General features: G+C 32.9%; 2 protein-coding genes across 2 annotated transcripts; one reads left to right on the top strand and one right to left on the bottom strand.

The window, feature by feature from the left end:
* Nucleotides 1-3,024: 3,024 nt before the first annotated feature.
* LOC123722357 lies at nucleotides 3,025-4,511 on the bottom strand. Its single transcript, XM_045683878.1, has 3 exons — nucleotides 4,435-4,511; nucleotides 4,092-4,155; nucleotides 3,025-4,006 (listed from the first exon to the last, which is right to left on the bottom strand). Exons 1-3 carry the CDS (start codon nucleotides 4,509-4,511, stop codon nucleotides 3,227-3,229), a joined length of 921 nt encoding a protein of 306 aa, XP_045539834.1. The 3' UTR covers nucleotides 3,025-3,226.
* Nucleotides 4,512-8,890: 4,379 nt separating this feature from the next.
* Nucleotides 8,891-25,048, top strand: LOC106716238 (shootin-1). Its single transcript, XM_014509720.2, has 9 exons — nucleotides 8,891-9,868; nucleotides 16,962-17,148; nucleotides 19,813-19,934; nucleotides 20,277-20,425; nucleotides 20,778-20,935; nucleotides 21,505-21,688; nucleotides 21,921-22,194; nucleotides 22,891-23,112; nucleotides 24,823-25,048. The coding sequence occupies exons 1-9, from the start codon at nucleotides 9,574-9,576 to the stop codon at nucleotides 25,020-25,022; spliced, it is 1,791 nt and encodes a 596-aa protein (XP_014365206.2). The 5' UTR covers nucleotides 8,891-9,573; the 3' UTR covers nucleotides 25,023-25,048.
* Nucleotides 25,049-25,543: the final 495 nt, after the last annotated feature.

Here is a 25,543-nt window from a genome sequence, read left to right on the forward strand (position 1 = left end):
AACGATTAGCGCGTATTTTAAGTGTGGGATGGGACATGGACTCAATCCAGCCAGCGCAAGTCTCCGAAGAACTTATATAGAAATGAATAAATGAATTACAGAAGAAATATAAAATATTTTTTAAATACAGTAATGGAAGACAACACGTCGCTAAACAAGTACGCTGCTTTCTCTTGCTAATTTTTTTTTAAATTATTTCTCACGAATTCTCGATCGAAAAACTAATAAATACAGGCTAATTAAATGGTGTTCTATTAATAAAGTAAAAAAATAAATAACGTGACAGCTCAAAATATGTTTCGCAAACTAAATATTTCAAACACTTTGCATATGTACATATAAGATTTATATGTAACATTATAAAATTGTATATGTATTATTTCAATTTACATATATATTGGAATTTCCCAGACAACCAAGAGCGGTGTTAAATGTTAAACTAAGAAATAGACAACAGAAACTGAATCTCGTTGACATCGGACACTCATTAAAAGTTCAGACGACACGTTTATCTTCTTCTTTGTTTTGTTTCATCACAAGTGTTAAGTTTTAAATAATAATTTCAATTCCCATTGTACTTCTTTACGCCTAAAAGTTATCTGAAAGAAGTCAATTATTATAATTTGTCTTCTGGAAGCATTTTTAATTTTTTATTCATAGCCTATCAAATTAATAGCCTAAAAAATTAGCTTTAATGTTCAAGCTGTAAAAATAACGATACTTCCATACAACCGTTCATCCCCTTTCAACCCCTTACAATCCTTTTCTCGCGTTAAAAAGTAGCCTATGTCATTTCTCAGGCTCTAGACTATCTGTGTACATATAAATTTCATTTTAATCTGTTCAGTAGTTTTGACATGAAAGCAAGACAGACAGACAGAGTTACTTTCGCGTTTATAATATTAGTAAGGATAAAAAAGACCCTTTATTTCCTTTTATAACCGCATAAATTCAAATCTATTGTAACTTTTATAGGGCAAGTAAAACCTTAAAAAGTAGGAAAATTTGTTTGCCAAACATGTAAAATTAACTTTTTTTTTTTTTCATTTCAATAGGAAATTTAGTTATCCCTACTGGCAACACAGGGATGCTACGCCCCGCGTAGCCGCGTAGACCCCGCCCGCTACGGCACTACGATGCTACGAAAATACATATATATATGCAGTACAGAGGCGTATTATACGTTGTTTTTATTATAATTATGGATGGGTGTGCAAGGGGAAGGGGGGTACGACCCTATCCTGTGTAATTATTGGGGTGATTCAGGTTGTGCTGCGTCCCGCAGGCTGCGCTTAAACCTTTGTAGAATTCCGCTCTCTGTGACGTTTCGCGGTCTCAAAGATTGTCTTGTGTGAAGTTATTGTGGTAAAGTTAAAATGTTTTTATGTGATCTTTAATGGATATTTCTATGATAATAATCGTAAGTATGTTATTTCTTGTAATATATAGTATGATATTTTAGCAGCGTCTCAAAATAGGACGGGATGATAATGTTTCGTAAAAATTATGGATATCCTAAACATGCATTATTTAATGACGCGGAAAAATCGAAATTTTATTGGACTACTAGTGGAAAAACTTTAATAAAATTGTATATAAATATCTTATAAATAGATAATGTATGCTTATTGCATATTAATAGTAAATTTTATCATTTTGTTTGAAAGTTTTTCGTGTTTTTTATACAATTAAACATTGAGTTTCTAAGGCCTGAATCTCCTTTTTGTCCAGGATAATGCAAAGGAAAACGTTAGGTTTTAACAGAGATTTTGGTCTCAGAAAACCACGATAAGTAACCTAACCTATTCCATTGAGACCCCCTTTTTTGACATTTGAGATGACGTTACCCTTCCTTGTTATAAAAGTCTACTGTCAGTTGAGTTTTATATTTTTTTTAATCGTTAATCATTAAGCAGTTAAATAAAGTGTTAGGATAGGTAGTGTTAAGATGTTCCCCGAGTCGAAATTTATGACAATTTGATGAGCATTAACGTAATCGAAACACGCCGTGACGTCAGCACTCACAGTGGCGCCCCCGCAATTTTGTTTCATATCTATGAACAGGGTGTTGCTAAATGTCATCGAAATGTCAAAGTGTACCGAATAATCAAATAATGTTTAATTGTAACATTAAATTTATATCAAATAGAAACTAATACGAAGGACAGCGACGTGACATTTTGAGACCAGACACGTTAAGTTGGTAAATATATTTTTTACAGTATACAGATTGTCTATTCATATTATTGTATTTCACCTCACTCTATCTATCTCAGAAATTTCTACAAAATTAAAATATTTCTGATGATAATATGACTTAGTTTTTATGTTTTTTTAAAACAATAAATAAAAATCTAAATATTATATTCAGCACATACTGTATAAAATAAAAAAGCGAAGGGAACGTCCCCCATAACATTTGGTATCGACTAAATTGTACTATCATGTTTTCTGCACAACACGTTGTATGACATTTATTATTAAATCGATATCTTTATAGAAACACTGTTGTTTATGGTATTTGACAACCATAGATTTATTGGCGGGAACGTGGATTATATTTCCATGATTATTTGTTTATGGTTTACGATCACACAAGAATCTTTAGTCTACGTGTTAACTTGCCTTTTGCTTATCTTATTATTATTATTATTATTATTATTTATTTATTTATTTACAATACAATAAAAAAACCTAAAATAGAACTATGTCCCACAAAATTATATAAAATAATTTGACTGTGGGATCAAGAAATTTAATTTAAATTTCAATTGATATAATATAAAATTAGATTAGTGTGATAATTAAAAATTAAATTAAATTTAAATTTATATAAAATAAAATTAGATAAGTATGATTATTAAAATTAAAATAAATTTAATGAAAGTATAATGAAATCAGTTATGGGAAAAGAAGTTATGGCAATGCATGTAATAAAAATTTTTTGAGCTTTGTTTTAAATTTACCTTTGATACTTTCATCCGTAATGAATGCAGGTAAACTATTAAATATATACAGTACACGTTTTTTAAGAGTTCGGTCTCCGTATATATTATGTACCCTGGGCACCATATATTTACCTGCAATCATTGCTCGGGTATTGTAGGTATTACATATATTTTTAAAAAAAGAAGTATGCTCACGATTGTTAACTGCAATTAAATACTTATGTTTGACACTAACAGGAAGTATTTTACATATTTTAAAAAGTTTGAATGAGTCCTGATTATATTTTGATTTTGTTTTTTTTATCCACAAGTAATTTAACATATCTTAGTTGAATATTTTCCAGTTTAGAAATATGGGTTTTATGTGTGAGTCCATAACAATCGAGAGCATAATCGAGTATTGGTTCCACTAATGAATTATAAAGTAATTTTAATGTCCCTTTTGGGACTCTAAAACTAAGATGATAAAATTTGCTAAGAATATTCCTAAGTTTCTTACATAAAAAATTTACATGTTCAGTAAAAGAGAAATTTTCGTCTATTTTTACACCTAAATATGTTGTACATTTAACTCGTTCTATTGGTTTGCAAACACAGTTAACCAGGTTATTATGAAAGCAATCAAAAGAATGTGCAACTAATGATGGAGGAGACTCTGTTAAAGGTAAGTGTGGGGAATGTATAATTAACAATTGTGTTTTATCAGAATTGAGGACTATGCCATTGTCATGTGACCACTTGACAACGGCATTTACATCTTGCTGCACAAGGCGACAGGTCTCTACTAAGTCAATACCGGCTCGCAGCACGCACAGGTCGTCCGCGTACATGTGCGTGGAGCAGTGTTTGAGTACAGCACATAAACTGTTTACGTGCATCAGGTAGCAGACGGGACCACATCCCGAACCTTGAGGCACCCCGCAATTGACCATTTTCTTATCACTTAACGTGTCACCTATTTTCACCCTATAGGAGCGAGAAGTGAGGTAGTCTCTAAACCATTCGTTCAGAGGCTTCCCCACTCCACATTCTAGTATTGCATTCAATAATGTGTCCGTCTCAAGGGTATCAAATGGGTATAAAAATCAAATCAAATGTATCTGTATTATTAAAAACAATTGATATCGCAAAATATCCATAGACATCAGCGACATCAGTCTGAGCGACATCAGAGACATCAGGAGGAACTGAAATAAGGAATCGATCTCTATTCGTAGACAAACATTAGTTGCTCTCCTTTTTTGTTTTTGTTTTAATTATTTTAGAGAAAACTCGATACTACTCGATACTAATATTATAATGCGAATGTTTAGATGGATGTTTGTTAGAAGGTGTCTCAATAACGGTTGCATGGATCTATATGAAATTCGGTACCTACATATGTAGAGCACTGTCTGGAAGAACACATAGGCTACTTACTATGTTTTTTTTATTGCACGGCGGACGAAATTGCGAGCGCCAGCTATTATAGTATAAAATCTATTACCGTAATGGTAATGTTTTGCAGTCTTCTTCCACCGCCCCCTCGGTAACAGCTAAATCGTCGTGAGACCGCTCCCCCATAGAGTGTATCAAATCGGGATTTGTTTAAGTACCCCTTCGACGCACCCCGAACGCTTAGAGTTGAAGGTGACAAACAGTTTGTGTAAATTATGGCCAATCCAAATAATAAAAATTAGTACCATGTTTCGATCACATCACCACTAACATCAGATGCGAATATTCTACTAAGCCATAAAACAAATTAAAATACGGTTTTCACCATCACTAGGTTATTTATTTCGGATAGTTTGTGTATACCATAGTTTGTGTACCATAATATTTCAATTATCAGACGAAACTTTTTACTCTCGAATTAATTAAGATTTAAAAAAAAATAAAACACTATTAACTCATTTGTATAATACTCCCGATTGTAAGTATAAATTATGGTTACCTTATTACGTCGCTTAACAATACCGTCTCGGGAGAAGGGGTGCGCAGCCCCGTGTATTAAATTTAATACTAATTCACGTCTGTGTTCAGTTTCGAGATATCAATTATAATCCATTTTACGTTTGTTCCCATAACGTATTAGTTGAGATACAGTTTTACAAGTTATTAAACGTATTTGTTAAATTATAAAGTACTAGTTTTTGCCTGCGATGTCGTCCGCTACGAATTAAAAAATAAATACGTAGCCTATGTGTTCTTCTGGATTATTCTGGACTACTGGACTACGTTCTGGAGTTAAATATTAACTCTCACATTTATTATATGAGTAAGATGTTAGTTAATTAGTTACGAGTTACACGGAATACGGGAATAAAGTCTATTAAATGTTCGTTCGTTTAGTATAATTCCTAATCTATTATTTACAAATAATTACTAAAGTAACTCTTACTTAGGTTACTTTCTTAATTTCTGCGCTAATAAAGTCTTGGACAACCGCTAACACATAAATTTTTAGTTCCAAACGTACTTTTGTAAACCAAATCTCTTTCGTGTTAAAAAGCGCCATCTATTATCGAATACTAGGTACTGAAACAGAAGAACATTATAGTTTATATCTTCACCAACAGATGGCAGTACGGTTTTTAAAAAACACTAGTAACAACAATTTTAAAGTGATTTTTTTTAATTAATCTTTTGTTTCATTGTTTGTATCGATATTGATTTTTAAATGTTATCGCTATGGACATTAAAAACGCATTAAGGGTAAGTGATAAGTTATTTCATTTTTGTTCCATACAAACATACATTAGTTAACGTTTTCCATTACGGAAAACGTTAACTAATTGAGGAGAATTTTATCGCAGCACTAACAGCAGCTGTGCGCTCAGTATAGACGATGACGCAGAGGACAGTTATTTATTTTTTACTGTCATTTTGCTTACGTAATTAAGCATATCAAAACAAACATTACAGATCAAAAACTTCCTTATATGTTATTTTTTTACGAAAAGAATAAACTAATAACGGTTAATTAACAAAACAGTAACGACTGCTTTTGTTGAAACTTTTTATAAAAAAACGATCAAGCGTATACCAATAAATGGCGTACTAATTCTTGAATGACTTTGAAAATATATTTTATGGAAGGATTAAAACAGTATAATGATGTACACAGGGAAATATCGATAAAATACCAAAATAATTTTTTCGAATAGTTTTCAATAAACAAACTGGAGTTCTAAAAACGGCTGAAATTAATGGCCTAATGAAAATGTAGGTACATGCAACGTTTTTTGATAGGATGTTTTAAAAACTAACTTGTGATGCGTTAGGCCACCGGAGACGAATGTCATATAGCTATAGCACAGCAAATATGTCACGTGCTGGGTTTCATCTATTTAAATATTGTGGCTAAATTAAGCGACCCTCACGTTTGTTAGAACACTGTTAGAATACAAATTATATTGTTACTTTTATTTTCAATTTCAAATTGCAAGTAGCTGTCTGTCAGTGACTAAGTTTTCTAATGACGAAATACATTTTTTTATGAGATTCATCACTTTAATTCTCTTTAGAAAAACAATATTTATAGACATGGCGTTTTAATGTGTTTCTGCGTTTCCGCAGTTTATTCTTTTCTTGACATTATTTTTCAATTATGTGATTATTTCTTCGAAATGAAAATTACTTTAAACGTGTCCGTGCTATTAAACAATATTTTAAATGTATCTTTGTTATTGTAGAGAATTTTGTACTAAGATTGTATACAACCTTAGGTTTCGCCCACACACGGCTAAGTATCGATATGAATTGTACTAAAGAAGTAATGTTGCCATCTAAATAAATTGCTATAGCGTTTTTAATTATCTGCGAAAATTAACTGGATGAATTGAACAACTGTAGCGTTAACCGTTCTTAATTGTTTAACACGTTAACAACTATGTTACAAATATAACGTCCATCTGCTACAAAAATAAACGATACACACTTTAATCTTTAATTAACACAAAGGAGTGCATCCAAATTGGGCGAATTTAAAGAGGACATAAATATTTTTACGCTTTAATCCTGCTTGTAATAGCGACGTTAACATTTTACGATTCCCCGGTCCAGGATAACGAGACCAGAAATAGGAGCGGGCACACGGGGTCAATGGCCCGATATTTATTGTCCTCACGTAAAAATAATAACAGAAACCATGTGACTCAGATGTAGAAGGAAGACTAACGCGTGGGATATTTCTTTTCTTTTCTTTTTTTGTTGCCACCAAAACAACCGACATTCCCTTGTCACATGAAAAAGATGCATATTTCATTGAAAACATTTCGGAACACATTCCGCTAAAATGAGTCATTATAAGATCTGATTATGGATTGCAATTTCAGTATAAATTAAATGAAATATTGAATACTGAATTATGAACATTTGTGACAAAATCTTGTTGTTATTAAATGAATGTATTGTGCTGAAAGGTAATCGGATTGCCTTGGCTTGCCAGGCTACCAGTTTGGCGCCCTTTGAAATAAGCCCCGAACTGACCCCGTTTTCTAAATATGGAAAAAGTTTTGTAAGGTTCTCTCTGCCTGTCCGCAACGGACCGAGTTTTTTTTTTTAATTTTTTCCCTTAGCCTCGCTTTCGGATTACTTCGACCGTGACAGATTTCTCTAGATCTAGAATATAATATAAAAAATTAACATTCGATTGGTTATAAGTGTAAAATTATATTGTAGCACATTTTAAAATTATCCATTGCTATCTAACTATTGTATAACCCTAAAAATGAAAAACCTAATTGCCATAATCAGATCTAAGCGATCATTAAAGGCCACCCATAGTGAAGATATTTATACTCAGAAAACCTTACGCTTAGGGATTTCTTAACCAATCATTTAACACGCTGAGTGCGTCTGTAATATTTGTTTTATAAACAAGTTATTTCTACACAAATTCTAACAGCAATAGACGATTATTCAATATTATTAAGTAGATGGAATGTATGCATTTATAAGGATGAGTAATAACGGACAATCAGCAAATCATAGCGGGTCCGGTAATGCAATTAAATGGGATTATAGTGTTATCCAAACTTTATGGGAGCTCGGAATTTTGCACGATATACTGACCACATAATATGCATATCATAATTCTATCCGTAAAAACAGTTATTCATTGAAAAACTTCACATTACACTAAAATAGTAATTAAAAAAAATATCACATAACATTAGTGATCTTATTTCTCAATATCACATCTTTTTATCTCACAATTTTTCAAAAAATAACTGAAATAGTGAAACATCGTAATGTCAACCATTTATGAAATTTAACATTCCTTTGTTTATTTTTCGACATTGGGTCGAAACGAGTTATGTTTTCGCATTGGGTCCCATGTCTCAGAAGCAATAATTAGTATATCTTTAGAGTTGTAGTTGGTACGAAATATCATTATAGATGAGTTTTATCCGTGTTATTGATATCCAGCTACGGAGGTCACATTTCTTTATAGTGTTATCGTACGTTATTATCTGTGATTAGATAAGACGAAGACATGAGCTTGCAACATTTAGCTAACACCAAGCCATCATAAAGTGTGAATGCAGCAATACAAGTGGGGTCGTGGCCAGCGCAGCCCACACGCCGACAACTCCTTTTCGTTTACAGAACGGTCTCTGTTCGTCGTTTCACAGAACAGTTTAATTTTAGAATATCCGTTCGTCCCTATTTGTACGAAATGCATTTAGTATTAGTTTAGTTTGTCGACTGCAGTTATGTGTGGTGTTGTGTGCAGATTGTGTTATACTTTATTTTGATAAAAATCGCGATGTATTGAATTTGTACGAGTGAATCCTTGAACAATTTAACATTGAAGTTTTTTTTTAATCTGTTAAAATTATATTGTAAAAGTACTGTATTGTACTGTAAAAGTTTTATGGAAAAAAAAAACACATTTGAAAGATAATTTATTTGTAGGTTTTATACCAATCTGTACCGGATTGTAAAATCATAATAAAACAATTTAAACGGGGGAATTTATTTTAAATGATCACTAGTGAGCGAAGTTTACTAATGTGTTGTTATCAATGATTACTTGTGATGTCGATGACGTAAGCTTACTGGAAAATAATGTGGTTTGATGATAAGAATGTAAGCACATTGATAAGTAACATTGAACATGCATGACCAATTCTAGCTAAATCTCCACTAGCTACTACGAATTACCTATGACATATGCGACTAACCTACTCGATACATGAGCGACAGCGCGCTTCAAACATAAACAAAAAGCGTAAACATTATCTCATATGACTCACAATGGCGAAGAGTTCATTATCATAATCATAACTGCACGCATACGTTAGTTACGAACGGGCACTGACGTCTAATTGTCGTCTGTTAAAACATTTTTAAGTATTTATCGGCTCTACAGATAATTACTTTTATAATATACGCGGTCCATCGAGGCTGTTTTATTGAGTGAACGCGAGTGACACAATCCACGGCCGCTCTGTGAACGTACACATTATTACGCGTATTTTCCTCAACGACGGAACAAAGAAATCATATTAGTGAATTAAATCCATCACTTTCCAATAAACGGGCCACGGGCCTGTTGATCCCGACACGTGTTGTGAACTTTGCATGTAAAACTGGAAGATGTTCGGTGCGCGCGTGTGAAATATCGAATGCAAAAATGATTAAAAGAAACGGCGATAATGTATTTGCGATCGCGTCGAGCAACAATCACAGCCAGTGTCAGAGCGGGAGCGGCCGTAGCGGGATTGCCGTGTCGCCGTGTGCCGGGCCCGGGGCGACGAGGATCCCGCGCGCTACACCCGCGCCTCTCGCAGCCAGGATGACGCCGCCCGACGCGCAGCCCCACACCAAGGAGACCAGCATCGCACTGTCTACTTACGTCGAGAAGTGGAAGAACCGATACGAGGAGGCCGAGAGGAAGCACAAAACGTACCTCCTCAAGTCAGAAAAAGGTCGGTACTATTCAATTTGACGTGCGAATCTTTAGTTTTTTCCCACTTTTTTTGCAAGTCGACACTGCGCATGCTCTATTTACCAGTGTTTTATGCAAATGAAAGTGCGAAAGAAAATCCTAGCCGCGTATTTGTCGGATTATGACGGACGATAACCTGTTGCTCATACATTATGTATTCACGAAACTTTTGTAATGTAAACCCGTTTCGAGGAGAGGTTCGAACTTTATGCGCAGTTGATATCATTATTCTTTGCATGTTTCACTTTGGTATTATTTTAAATACGTTGTTTTTAATACATTTTGTATACATTTACATGTTTGTGACTTGCACTATATTATCTTAATAGATTTTACAGTTAATATACTCGCGATAACACTATATTTGAACAAACTCGTTACTAAACATATTAAAATATTGACTTGTTTACTGTTGGCCCAATTTAAAAACATTGATTTTTAGTTTTGCGCATCGCCACTTCATTGATTACGTATATCGAAATGTCAAAAGTACAAATTGTTAAATTACGAATACAATAATTTACGTAAAAGTTAATAAAACGTTGTTCTCTGTTTGAGAAAACTAAATGCTAAATAGTTTTACTTTAAAAAAGTAATAGAAAAAAGAATTTAATAACTTAAGATTAACTTAACTTCAAGTAATAGATAACAACCAACAATCTTTTCTTTTATACTAAAGAATAACTTGAACTTTATCAATATTTATCATATTACATTATGTTTTATAGTCTGAGAAGGTTAAATCAAAGATTAACAATGGATAAAGTAACATAGGAACTGAGTTGAACATAATATATGAATCATTAAGTCTTTGTCTACTTTACTATGTTATACTTTGTTCCTTACATGTTTACACATACTATATATACTACAAAGATCAAGAAAATTTACAAAGTGGAGACATTTTTCCCATGAAGTAAAACAGTATTAGTCAATCCTATAGTTTTCATATAATCAAATCTTTACTTTAACTAATGCGGGTAAAATAAACTGGTTATCAATTACGGATACTTCATTAAACTGTGATCATACATTTGTGATACTGTTAATATCAAGGTATTAGCAAAGAGGCTTAATACAAAATATATATTCAAACCATAAAATCGAACACTATATTTTTTCTAATTTATTTTTGTGATCATTCGTTTGTGATACTGTTAATATCAAGGTATTAGCAAAGAGGCTTAATACAAAAGAATATATATTCAAACCAGAAACTCGGAACACTATATTTTTTCGAATTTATTTCGTCTATTGTTTACTTTTTATATATAGTCTGAATGGATCGCAAGGATGAAATAAGTGTTTCATCTTATACTACATACTTATACCAACGGTTACTAATTTCCGTTGTAATAGATTGTAAATACAAAAGTTGTTGTTCGTTAATGTAAAATATATATTAAGACAAGATAGATGATAGCGTTATCCATTATAACATTCCAACTATCTTGTTTTGTTAAACTGTACATAATAAAATGTATTAACAATGGTACTTATTTACATAACAATTTAACTTATGTAAAAGCAGCTGTATCTTATCTTTTGTTCTATATTTCATAATTGCATTTACTTATATAATGTTTCATAGACTACAAGATTTAAAACATCTGTACTGTGGAGAAATTAAAAGTTGAAATAAAAATATGCTGATGGTACTCTTATGATTGGTGAAGAACACTGAAGTAAACATTGAACATATCTTTAATCAGTTAAGTAATTTGGGGCATTGGTCATAAAAGCACAAACAATCAAGCTATTATCGTTTTGTCAGTTGGGACATTTTTTTTTCTGTTTGTAAAATGCTTTCCCCATTCAACCATTTTATGGCATTTGTAAGGAAAGTAACCATTATTTAATTACAACAGATGTTAAAAATTAAAATTACGTTTATCTTTTCAAATTAAATGCCAGATTTCCTACATAACTAGACTAAATAAATTAAATTTTGTTAAATTATCATAAAATATATTTAATTATTTACTTGTATTATATGTTTTTTTGAGATGAAAAAAATAAGTTTTATCTTGCAAATTATATTTCAATGAATTTTCTAAAAAAAGAAACAAATATGACAACAATTAACAATTTCGACGAAACAGATCATTTATTCCAGCGTCTTGTATTGTTACCACAAACATGTTTTCATTGCGACCTAAAAATAAATCTTACTCGTTTAATTCTCCCTCATTTGGATTACTAAGAATTTGTTTACCAAGCAATATTGATTTACTAATTGTGTCGTATGATTCTCGCCATACTTAATACGTATGATTTTTTAGGTAAATTGACGTTTGTTAGATAAAGGCGGGAAAAAGTTTTTTTTTTAAGATAAAGAACCATATGCTTTCTGCCAGTGACCGTGGCCTATATGTATTTCGTTGAAATTCTTTGCCGATTACGCATATTTGTTGAACTCGTACGTGTTTTTTTCCGCCGATACTCGGAATATCTTTGACGGCAATTTCGAAAAAGTAAACTTTAAAACAAAATTCTTGAAACTTAGACTTTTCAAGTATTTGAACAGTAAGTAATACTTAATGAAAAATAATCAGTCAGTTTAATTTTTACTCTTCAAAAGTGCATTATACGTATATTTCCATAGGTTTTTGTGAACGTAACATGAAGTTTGTTAATTAAGTCTAATTTATATGAGCTCTAACTTTGTTAGCATTCATTAAATTTGCCCGTACGATGTCCGGTCATGTCAGAACAGCCACAGTCCTTGTTCAAGGAGATTTTACATATTTTGGTGAAATGGCATTAAGAAAAAAGAAGAATTTAAAATATAGAAAAAAGAACACATTCTTAATGTCATTGTATTTTTAGTTGTCTTTTCTATTCATGTTTCTCAATATACGCTTCTACAAAAAGTTAATTTCATTTTAAATGTTTTTATCATATACATTTTGGTCCGATTCGAGCCGCATATTTTACAAGACCAATGGATACTGTTGAGTGGTTATAAATAACGATTTTAAGAACAATTTTTACAATTTTTAAGATGTCTCAGTCAACAACAATACGAAAGCTTATTAATCATATTCACATAGTCTAAGGAAAAAATAAACATTGCTTGAAACAGTACAAGTAAGTCGAGAAGTTGCAGAAGCCTGGACTATTCTTAAGAAGTATTAGGATTATAAGCGGTATGTTGCCAATTGTATTCTTACACGTTTCATTAAGAAGAATTGATAGCTCAGTTTACTACAGAAGAATTATAAGATACCTCAATCAATAATGCTATCAAACATATTACTTTACAAGAACCATACATAAGTTAAAGACAATGAAACAAGAAAGCATTTTAAGCAACCGCTCAGTATTATTCATTAAGTAAGAAACTCACATCTTGTAAAATATTAATTTGAAACACTAGAAAGCCACACACCCTGGAAGTAGATATATTGGGAGAACATGAATACAGCAGCAGGAAAACAAAAGACCCGAAGGAGAAGGAACAATTAGTACTACTACACTTCTCCTGTAAAATGCAGCCTGGTCAATATGTTACTGTCTACAACAGCACTAACAGATGTTTTTTCAGACAGACCATTCACACGTCGTTAGCGCTCTACATGACCAGGACACACAGGCCTCGTTTATTACCGAGTTAATCTCGGTAAAAAGGATTGATGACAAATCGAGGTAACAAACATAGGTGAAGGTAAGATGAGTTAAGAGTGCGGTAAGACGCAATATACAACCTTCCACCTAGATGTCATTGCATTGCTTTTGCCCTGTCACAGCCCTTTTTTCATGATGTGGAATAAAGGGTCCGCCTGTCTCTTAAGAAGTGAGGTACCATTACTTTAAGCTGAGGACTGAGGTCATACAATAATGGTATATTTGACAAGGAGACAGGCACAGTTCACTCGAATGGAATGAGTCTATCGAGTGAGTCACACAGGTCAGAACAAGCATGGCATAGAGAGAGAAAGCGAGACAGAGAGAGCAACACAAATAAAAGTGCACTTACAATATTAGAAAATCACAACATATAAGAAATACTTATGACATCATTACATTAAAGAGTTTTTTTGTGTGAGAGAGAGAGAGAGTATACATACACATAAGTAGTTGAGATTTATTCCAGAAGTTTTCGTAGACAGAATGAGACTTAAGCAACACTACGGGAACATTGACAAAAGATGAAGGTAATTTACAAGACAATAATAAAAGGAGATGACAATGGAAGTTAATCAGTAAGTTATTTTCAAACAATTTGTAGAAGAGAATACAACGTGTGGTACTCGTACCATCGAGTCGTTCGACGATTTAAGCATTTAGTAAAGTATTTACAAATTCACATACTCTAAAAGTGGAGAACATTATCATAGAGTATCTAAGTTAAGGCCACGCGGTGAAAGACAAATGAGGAAACAATTGTTTTATTAATGTTTACTACATCATGCAATTAATGAGAGACTGACACAAATAAGAGATCGACGATTCCTCAGCAAAACACTTGCGCACTTATTAGATGGAAATGACACAGAAATAATTATTAGGAGATATTACACAATGTTACAGTTGAGATCGCTGAAGAACACAAGAAGCATAGCTTGGCGCGATGAACCAGAACAATCTTTAGAGCAATACAAGTAAGTCAACATTTTCAATGCAGCAGCACTCTTCTATTGGAGTTTTGAGATTCAGAAGCGATTCAACTATTTAAGATTCTAAGATAGAGAGCACTACAATTTTCACGATACAGTCCATTCCACTTACCTGAGTTTCTCTATCATATTAGTAAAATTCACATTTTGTCAGATATTCAGATTCATTCGATTTATTTAGCTGTTTAGCGTCTTATATCATGATAGCCATACTGAGTTATACAAAGAAGTTGGTGATTTTCAATTGAGATTAAATAGTGCACATTTGGTAGTATAAGTTAATCAAATGACTAAGTATAGAGATGAGTAATTTACAATAATAATAGAAATGTAAATAGAAACCAAGAATTTAAGAAAGAAATGATGTCTGAAATCAGATTTAAAGAGGAATTAGAAACACTGATTTACAGATAAAAGAGTATATTTACATAATTTGAGTCAGGACAAGATGAATAATTAGCGAATTCAGAACAATACAATTAATATTAGAAGATGAAATCAGAATTAATTGCAGCATTTGCAAGATACGCAGTTATAAGAGTTTGAGAATACACGAAGTGATAGCACAGATTTCATCTTTACAATTAACAAAGTAACAACACGTTTAAGCAGAAAATAGTAACAACAAACGAAGAACATTTACAGCAGAGTTTTAGAAATTATTCAGCGCCTCCAAGAAGATTAGCACAAAACACTAGAATTTCCACCGCCGAATATGAGAGCAATTATCATTACAGAAGAGGAGAGAATACACAGGAGCTGAATAACTAGCATTTAGTATGAGATGTAACGGTGAAGTGCAAAGAGGATTGAGTCCTTTAAACGATCGTTACAGAAGGCAACATTTTTAGATTCTCCCTCACGGTGGCCGGTCTTCGGTTATTGAAAAGACTAGTAGTCTTTTGGTGGCCGGTATGTTCAAGGAGATTTTACATATTTTGGTGAAATGGCATTAAGAAAAAAGAAGAATTTAAAATATAGAAAAAAGAACACATTCTTAATGTCATTGTATTTTTAGTTGTCTTTTCTATTCATGTTTCTCAATATACGCTTCTACAAAAAGTTAATTTCATTTTAAATGTTTTTACCATATACAGTCCTAGTCCATTGGAAATGAAATAGACAAAAATTTTCATTTAATCCTCATATAAATCTGCTAATGCAAAAAAAGTTGATCTAAGCCGAATTTTTCTGTAAATAAACAAGAAAAAAGTATTAAAGTGCTACAAATGTAACATTTTTCCTCATCCAAAGCGCGTGAATAACGGAGTACAAATGCGTCCATTAGTAACCGAGGTATTTCCAACAGTTGTTCGTGTAATAGGATAAGATATAGTGTAGTTAGAAGTGTGGCTGTTGATGCTTGTATTTTGTCACACTCACATATGTTTCTATTTATATACTAGCTCCGTACCGCGGTTTTACTTATGTTACTTGATTATAGCAGCGTAGTAAAACACATTAGCCTCTCTCTCTTTCTGCCTAGCTCGTATCGTATCCCTCATGGTGGTGAGGTCGGCTTTCGACATCTTCATCTGATACTTGGCACTCATGTATTTTACACATATAGCTTGTTTAATCAATATTTATTAAATTCATTTGGTAGATTTCCATTTATTGCAAAATATCCATATGTTTTTTTATGATATCAAAGGTAATTGTTTAATTATTTTTTAAGCAAATATATTTTCCATGCAGATAATAACATACCCAAAATGTTACATCTATTGAAATAACATAACAATAATGTAATTTGGTCCCGTTTACGTACAATTACCGTGGGCTTCCACTGCCCAAATATTGAGACAAAACAATATGCCATCAGCAATGGAAACCGACGTTAACACATGATTGTCCTGATTGTTCTCAATGAAGACAATTCCTTATCTGCTAATTAAACATGTCATCTGTCTCAAGACGTTAAAATAACAATCAGTTATATGACCGCTTTGTATACGTTTCATTACACTTAATTGCAAAGAAAAGGTTACGTAAAGAAATAATACTCCGGTTTGCTTCTCGTCTGCTTCGTTATGCTTCGATCAACAACATTGTTCATGGAAGCTTATAATAATAATAAGATATAATACTGTAGAATAACACTGTAAAAAAAACAACGTTTTCACTATGGTATGTTACTGATCTACTCAGGGCCGGCGTTAGGGTGGGCGTTTGGGTAACCGCTCAGGGTGCTGTGCAGAAAGGGGTACCATAGGTCTGCTGAGAGCGGACGAGAAATCTCGTCTAGGACGTTAGTAGATCTAAAATTGTTACATGGGTATACGATTACGTTGTCTGTATGAATTCGTTTTTATCCTGTTTGTGTGAAAGGAGATATGCGTAAGAAAGAAGTGAATTCATATATGACTGCTGATAAGATGTATAATAAAGTAGTTTATTCTATACTGACCCTTGTAGAAAAGTACAGAGATATAAAGTGTTATTATTTCACAGCTAAACGCGAGCATGATGAGCTGCAGCGGCGGTACAACATCCTATTGGAAGAGCGGCGGCATGTTGAGGCCGAGCTGGCGGAGCGCGAGCGCGAACTGGCCAAACTACGGACTGTCTCCGAGAAGCTATTCCAGGAGTACCAACAGCTCAAGCACCAGCATGAGATTGACGCCGGAGTCATGCAGAAGTAAGTAACAAGAACAAGATTCAAACTTTTTGAAGGTTAGCTTCGAGTAGAAAGCGCGCGAATCCGTCCCTGCGTCTCCTTTACGATACTCAACGTCTTGTTGCGAAATTACGAGCCGCCATGAAATTTAAGTACGAGTTGTATTGAACATAATAAACAATGAAAATACTGGCTTTATCGAAAGATACTTTATAAAAGGAAGAGTAAGGAAGGAAGGAAAGGAAGAGGAAGGAAGAAGGAAATTTCAAGAGTAATTGATAAAATTATTATTGATTGTCGGTGAGAAATAATTGTAGGCAGATATAATCACATATTTTTGGTATTAGTTGTCGTTTCTAATAAAAAAAACTTGTAGTGATTAACGTTAATATTACCTTTTACAGTCTGTATGTATTTGTATGATGCATGACCACCATGTAACCGGAACTAACAACTGGCCACACTTCGACCTCATCCGTCACGCGACAACCACACGATGATTTTTTATATCATTATAAATAAATCGACTATTGTTGATATATTTTAACACTAACTTAAGTATCAGTGTTAAAAAATATTGGGGAAGTAGATTTGACAGAGGAGGGGACGCATAGGAAGAGGATACCTATCCTCGTTCTGTGCCATTCAAGGTAGGCAACGCATTTGCAATTGCGGATATCTATGGGCAGCGGTCGCTTCGCTATTTAGGCAGATTCAGGTGACCGCTTGGTGTTTTGCCACCTTATGATATAAAAAAAATGACAATTATTACGATTATTACGGACAATTATAAATGATAGACAATTTTTATCAATTTGACGATGTTCCAGTATTTCTATTACTGACTTTACTTTCATACGTTAGCGTTAACAAACACATTTTTGATTTAATTAATAATAAAATCTGAGAAGTGGCACGGACAGACAAAATACAACGTTATGTCACCTCAGGACGGAAACCGGTCGATCTTGCATCACGGTAAGCTCGTGTCTTGTTAGGTAACTACTAAAACGAAATTCAACTCTTATAATGATTCCGTTATTCAAAATGTAAAGACAATAGGACGACTAGCTCTCTAACTACAGTAAAAAGGCTTTACTAGATTTATGACTTTCCTTTCAATATCCGGAGAAATTTCAATACCACGCCTCTTAATTTCTCTTATATTCGAACTGTGTTAATGTTCTACAAAGTTATATTACATTGACACGATAAGACAAGTACCAAAAATGTTTACTCATTGTTTAATTAGGAATCTTCTAAAATGTTGATAGAACTCTACTTACAAACTTTTACATAACTAGCTGTGTTATTTCCTTTGCTCAGAATAAGTATCGATTTTTTGCACTTGGTACATTGATTTATGTTACCTTTGGTTGAATACTTTTTATAAAAAGTATTAGTGGGAAAATTTTATTTTTTAAGAGACAAATGCTATGTTAACATTCGGCCAGTGTTTTGTTTTAATTTTTAATCATTAAATTTAATCAGGTACAATATTATTTAGTATGTAATTTAGTTGGAATTAAAAAATAAAATCCACATTAATATTACAATAAAACTTTATAATAATCGTTTTTCCTTTCCGCATTACTTCCTTTTTACACATTGACTTTTAAAATATAATAGTCGTCCAATCATTCGAGAAAAAAACAAAACAAACCAAAAGCCTTAAAAAACGCACGTAAATTATCTAAACACATATTCTATAAATAATTCATGCGATGATAAAAGCTAGAAAGTGGCGAATATTAAAATGAAGCCACTGCGCCAAATTACTTGTTACATTATTGATTTGGCGAGAATTTTACACGAACAAGCCATAGTTGAATACTGTTCTATCATAGTAGCGCACAGTTACGCTGTTGTGTATTTTTAGTATATTATATTTAATTTATTAAAATTAATTATTTTTTAATAAATAAACATTAATTCTAATAGTTATTTTTATCTGTGTTTTAAGTGGATTTAAGATTCCAAAACCTTTGTACTGTAAAAAAAAGTGCGATTAAAAAGAAGCATTTGTTTTTTTTCTGTGTCGTCATGGCAATAGAATCGAAATTTTGCTGCCGGTGTATGTTATTATTGTTTGAGATACGATTTAAAAATTTACTTTTAACCATGTGAGTGTTTTCTGTCATTTTTTATTATTTTTTTTGCTTCATTAAACTGAAATTTAACTGTTAATATAACAAATATTAAATGTCGCCAGCTCTTGATAACGACTTAAGTTAAATTGCAATAATCTGTTTTTGGACCTTTGCGAATTTGTTTAAATTTATAAAAGGCTTCAGCGAAGTAATCCAGTAAAAAAAACATATCTAATCGACTTTCTATTCAACTCGATTTGGTTAACTTTTTTATTGTTTTGCATCAAAAACTCTTCCACGTGAAATGAGTTCTCTTTTCTTTCCCAACTTTCGGCTCACGTTTGCTTTGTAAGGAAAATATCGTTTGTTTTAAAAAATTTCAATTGTTTAATCAATTGTAAAAGAATGAAAAGTAAAAAGTTTTTAATTGCCTCAAAGAAAATGAAATGATTCTTTTTAATTGTCTAACTTTAATTGACTTTTCTACATTTTAACTTGTTTAAAAGTTAAAGTTCAGTACTTTGATATATAAGTGCTACTTATTTGTGCCAAGAAATTCGTGTGTTCCTATAGAAATGTTACTCTTGTGTGTTAGGGTTATGCAGCAGGCGGGAGAGTGGTACAAGCAGAACAAGCAGCTGAAGAGACGCAGTGCGGCGCTCATTCACGCCTTGCCCACACAAGTCGACATTGATCTCACTGACACAACTGATGCAGGTGAATTACTTTGATTTGTTTTACAAGATTCATACTTACGGCTTAGTTGTTATATTTTGTGCAACGTCTTTTGCGAATTTTCGCGTCGACCGCGCGACATCCACGCGTAAACAACTGGTGAAGGTGTGATGTTATTAATTGTTCAACCATCGTCAACAGATGGAAGCTTCGAGGCGATACCATTTGAAGTCTAATGACCTTTTAGTCTTTCTGCCGCAATCTGGTCACTGAGATATTAAGTGTAAATTTCTCGTATTAAATCTATACTTAGTGATAGTTTTTAAGACTTTGAGTGTGGAATTAAGATCTAGATGATTGAACTAAATTATTTGTGTGTTACAGCATCAGACAGCAGCAGTAACGAGGAGGTGGAGTTCCTAAAGCGCACAGTGTCGGAGCTGTCGGCGCAGGTGGGCGCGCTGCAGGCGGACCTCAGCGCCGCGCGCCTACACGAGTTTGAAGCACACGAGCACAATGTCGCCCTCGCGCAGGTGACCTACTACCACCTAGTGTACATACGAGACTTGAGATCAAGTTATACTGGTCACATGTCTCATGAGTTCGTTTTTCGTTACGAGCTAAAAGCTGATCCTATTTGAGGAATTCTTTCACTTTTGGAAAGCTACACTATCCCCTGGTGATATAGACTATATTTATTAGGAGTTTTTTTTATAACTTGCGTACAAATTCTATGAATTTCGTCCATACAATCCATACTAAAATATTGCCGTCTTTCTCACACTGATTCAATGATCGCCATTTTAATAAATAAACCATTACACCAATAAAATTTGTTATTGTTCTTTTCCATTTTGCTTGATTTAAATGTCCTTGTTATTGCAGGAGTTAGAGACAGAGAAAGAGAAATGCGTTGCACAAGAGAAGGAGTTGCAGGAGTTGCGAAGTCAGCTGGAGAGACACAACAGAGTCTCCAAGCTGCTGATGGAGGAAGTCACCGCGTTGAAAGATAACGCCGACAAGGACAGGCAGATGGCAGAGACGTGAGTTAGACTGACATATTTCACATTTCCATTTCATTTTACTAAAAATAAATAAAAGTACGACTAAATGATCAAAATTTTACTTCTACTTTTACTAATAAACTTATTGTAAATTGTAATACTTCTATAGACCAATGGTTCAAGGTACAAAGTATCTGTTTTGGGGATAAGGGCTTCAATTCCGTTATTGGATTGAATATTTTATAGAAACTTCCGGGAAATATAGAAAAAACATGTCCTAACCATAGTTTGCATTTCGTAATTTTACTTGTGTGATCTTTACAAAACTACAGTCAAAAGAAAAAACTAAAAAAAAATGTTTTTATAATGTTTTGTAAATTAAAAAAAGACAAACTACACATCAAGACTATTCTAACGAGCCCAAACTCGTTGAGATTGTGATATTTCATTGCGAAGTTCCTATGGCTACCTTCCAGCTCCATCATCAGATCAACACCAAGTCATCATGATATTACTAGGCTTAATTTATTTTGTGGATTAATTTGGATGATTTGATGACAAACATCGGAACATTGGAAACGAAATAATTAGTTAAATATAATTTTCAGATATAAAGTTGAAGCGCGTGATGCCAAGAAGCGTGTGAAGGTGTTAACACACCAGAGCACGCTGCTGCTGGGCGAGCTGGAGATGGACGAGAGGCTGGGCAGGCTGCTGGGGGAGGTGGACAGCCTCCGGGATGCACTGGAACACCAGGCCACCAGGCACAGGGAACAATTAGACGAACTACAGGTAAAATATCAATTAATTTGACTGACAAGGGAAGGAAACTCATAAAACAACTTTTTAATGTTGAATATACTTCATAAAATAAAAAAAAACTGACTTTAAGTTAAAACATTTCGAGGAAATATTGTAGTATTGTAGTTAGTCGGGTAAAAAAACTAAAACTTCTATTTTTCTAATCATTGTCGTATTGTAAATTCTAAAAACTTTTTAAATTAACGACAATTTCCTTTTTCAGCTTAAACTAGCTGAAAAACACGAAGAAACAGATATTCTTTTATGGGAGGAGAAGATAAGACTCGCAGAAGAAGACGCACAGAAGGCTCTAGAACGAGCCGAGAGAGCGGAAAAGAAGTTGGCAGAAGTTGAGAAAAAACAACCTCCGAAGAAATCAACTCTCATGTCAAGAATAAGTTACTTCGAAAGTGGTGGAAATGAAAAAAACAAGAAAGAGAAAGTTGAAGTAAAAGAAGAAATAAAAGAGATTAAGGAAGAAGTGAAAGAAGTCATCGGTAAGATTTTTTTTATATATTTATAATTTAAACAAAGTGAAAATTCTACTTTCTTACCGTTGATTTTCGAGACGAATATCTTTTTATAAAAATACTAGCTTTTACCCGCGACTCCGTCCCCGCGGAATAAAAAAATGCACACAAGATAAAAAAGTTCCTATGTCCGTCTCCTAGTTCTAAGCTACCTCCCCATCAATTTTCAGCTAAATCAGTTCGACCGATCTTGAGTTATAAATAGTGTAACTAACATGACTTTCTTTTATATATATAGAGACTAGCTTTTACCCGCGACTCCGTCCGCGCGGAATAAAAAATATAAAACGGGGTAAAAATTATCCTATGTCCGTTTCCTGGTTCTAAGCTACCTGCCCACCAATTTTCAGTCAAATCGATTCAGCCGTTCTTGAGTTATAAATGGTGTAACTAACACGACTTTCTTTTATATATATAGACTTTCTTTTATATATATAGATAGATAGATCTGTCATCACTGTCATTATTTTTGATAAAACAGAGTTAACAATATGTTTTAAACGTGCATTTTGATCTCAGAAACCCACGATTAGACAGAAATTAGATGAAAAATATCTTAAAACTATGTTCTATATAAGAAAACTTTAATTTTATTTACGATTTTGTCTAATAAGTCTTTTTAAATTATTATTATTTAAGAACTAATAATAATTTATCTTTCAGAAACGTCACAACCTTCAGAGAGCACAAATCTGTCGGAATCTCCCCCCACAGAGACTGCAGCCCCTCCCCCGCCACCACCATGTCTCCCACCTCCGCCCCCACCACCACCACCTCCTCCCCCTCCCCCTGCACCAGTCTTTCTCCCCGCAGAGCAGTGCGAGGATATGGCAACACTGCTCAATTCCAAACAGGGAACATTAAAGAAGACCAAGCAAAATGGAGGTAAAAATACCGATATCAGAATTTATTCTATTAAAAGTTACTAATATATAGAAAAAAGTATCAACAGATAAATATATATATGATACTAGGTATCGCCCGCGACTCCGTCTGCACTGTATTTAAAAAAACTTAATAAGTAGTCTATTTGTTTTTCCAGATTGTTTTATATCTGTGACAAATTTTATCTAGATCTGTTAAGTCGTTCCGGAGATACATTCAAACATTCATTCATACATCCATACATTCGCATTTATCTTAATATATATAAATCTCGTGTCACAATGTTTGTCCTCAATGGACTCCTAAACCACTTAACCGATTATAATAAAATTCGCACACCATGTGCAGTTCGATCCAACTTGAGAGATAGGATAGTTTAAATCTCAAATTATAGTCGCAATTTTAATTTATTGCTAATTATTTGTCTGTTATTATTTGACAGTCACAATTATCTGTTAACTCCAAATGATTCTAACAGATGTCGATACCTTTCGACTGGGTTGAGTAAGTAATCAATAGATGGCGCTGCTATGGTAAATCTACGAACGTCTCATATAAGCTTATTAACTGCGCGCGGACGGAGTCGCGGGCGACAGCTAGTAATAATATAGTAAGATTGAAAAATTTATAAATAACTTATAAGAAAATCTGCTATTAATAAGTTTTTGGTAATTGAAATATTAAAATGTGTAATATTTTTAATTAAAAATATAACTCTTGTCTATGACTCCATAAAATAATAATTAATAACCTGTGTACTTCTATCAATATAATCTTTCACATTTATCTTACTAATACTATAAATGCATATGTTTGGATGGATGGATGGACGTTAAAAAGTATCTCCAAAACGACTCAACGGATCTTGTTTAAATTTGTCATAGATGTAGAACATAACCTGTAAGAACACATAGACTACTATTTTAGTTTTTTTAAAATACCGTGCAGACGAAGTCGCGGACAATAACTAATATTACAAATAAGATTTCCATACATTAAATGATCGTTATTATGTATGAAATGTATGGAGAATACATTTGTAGAGCAATGCTCTTGTGTATGGAGCGTGGGGCGGAGCGCGGCGACGTGTTCACGACACAAACACCGCCGCTGGAGAATATGCACCTTTGGTAATCCACAAACCACGGGAATAACTGACCATAGACTCACGTTTTACATATACCATAGATAATGCTCCATACTCTTTGGCGTCATTGACATTACATAGTTTTTGGTGTATGTTATAAAATTAACCATAAAGTAGTGGTTTTTTGTAAAATTTTTTGAAACCCTGCAGGACTTTTTTTAAAGATTGAGGTTGTGGAAAACGGCGACTTTCTTTACAAAGATTTCAAGGTTCTGTGCTCTTTTTGTTCGTGATTAAAGATGGTTTAAAATCATAGACAAAATATGTTTCATATTTTTCTCATGGTTTTTCCCGCCATAAAACCATTTAATAACTTTGTATGGTTTATTTTGATCTCATTACGTCATTATTTTTGTAAGTTTATAAAAATAATTTTTTTGTTTAAAAAATGTGATAAAAATCAATAATGTTTTTTATATTTTTTTTTTAGTAAATTAAAAAGCATGATATTTTTATTTTACGAGTGTTATATATCGTTTGAGATTTTCTTTTATTGGTGATGGCATAAAAATAAAATTAAAAAAAATCAATACGTTAAATATTACTTGATAATTTAATTCCAGGTGGTGCAATAGACGCTATAGTAGACCAGATCAAATGCGGTAAGTTCCAGCTCAAGTCTACAGATCAGAACTTCATGGAGAAGAAACCTAAAGATGACCAGCCGGAGGCTGTGAAGGAGATGCTCGCTATATTGGGAACTTTGCGCAAACGCAGGGGAGGGAATAGATCTAATTTCGTTGCTAACGAACAGGAAACATAATATAAACCTTTATTAATGATATTTGGCACACCTTTCGCTTTACTTATATGTATAGTTCGCTTCAATTTTAAAAATCGTCATTTTGTAAACATCACAAAATGAGAAATTTTACACTTTTGTAAATATAAGAATGGTGTACTTTTTTTTTTTTGAAGAAAAAAAAAATTTTTATGTTTGCTTCATCAGTGGAAATGCACTGTTAGGTACAAAAAACAAGTTTGCAAAAGGACTTTTTCTTTTATTACATTTTTTTTTGTTTAATTTGATGTTTTATTAATTTTGTTACCATTAGACAACTGAACTATTAAGATGGATTACATGTTTTGTTAGTGGAAATGCACTTTAAAACATGTTAATAATTTTAAATGCCTGCCGATATTTCGTCCAATTAGACATTCATAGATATATTAAAAATATACTAGTTGTTAATAAACGAATTCTTTTATAGATTTTGTTTATTAAAAACTTCATAAAATATTAAATTATATTTTCATATACTTTAACTAAGAAGACGGAATATA

The sequence above is a fragment of the Papilio machaon genome, chromosome 24 (assembly GCF_912999745.1).
Source record: "Papilio machaon chromosome 24, ilPapMach1.1, whole genome shotgun sequence".
In the NCBI taxonomy this organism is placed as follows: domain Eukaryota; kingdom Metazoa; phylum Arthropoda; class Insecta; order Lepidoptera; family Papilionidae; genus Papilio; species Papilio machaon.

What these genes read in the sequence shown, in the direction of transcription:
- LOC106716238 (XM_014509720.2), top strand. Translation starts at nt 9,574, where the DNA reads ATGATTAAAAGAAACGGCGATAATGTATTTGCGATCGCGTCGAGCAAC. An exon ending in AGAAGTGAAAGAAGTCATCG is followed by an intron (nt 22,195 to 22,890) that starts GTAAGATTTTTT and finishes TTTATCTTTCAG; the next exon opens with AAACGTCACAACCTTCAGAG. An exon ending in GAAGACCAAGCAAAATGGAG is followed by an intron (nt 23,113 to 24,822) that starts GTAAAAATACCG and finishes ATTTAATTCCAG; the next exon opens with GTGGTGCAATAGACGCTATA.
- LOC123722357 (XM_045683878.1), bottom strand. Translation starts at nt 4,511, where the DNA reads ATGGGGGAGCGGTCTCACGACGATTTAGCTGTTACCGAGGGGGCGGTG. An exon ending in TGCAAAACATTACCATTACG is followed by an intron (nt 4,156 to 4,434) that starts GTAATAGATTTT and finishes GTCTACGAATAG; the next exon opens with AGATCGATTCCTTATTTCAG. An exon ending in CTCAGACTGATGTCGCTGAT is followed by an intron (nt 4,007 to 4,091) that starts GTCTATGGATAT and finishes GATACCCTTGAG; the next exon opens with ACGGACACATTATTGAATGC.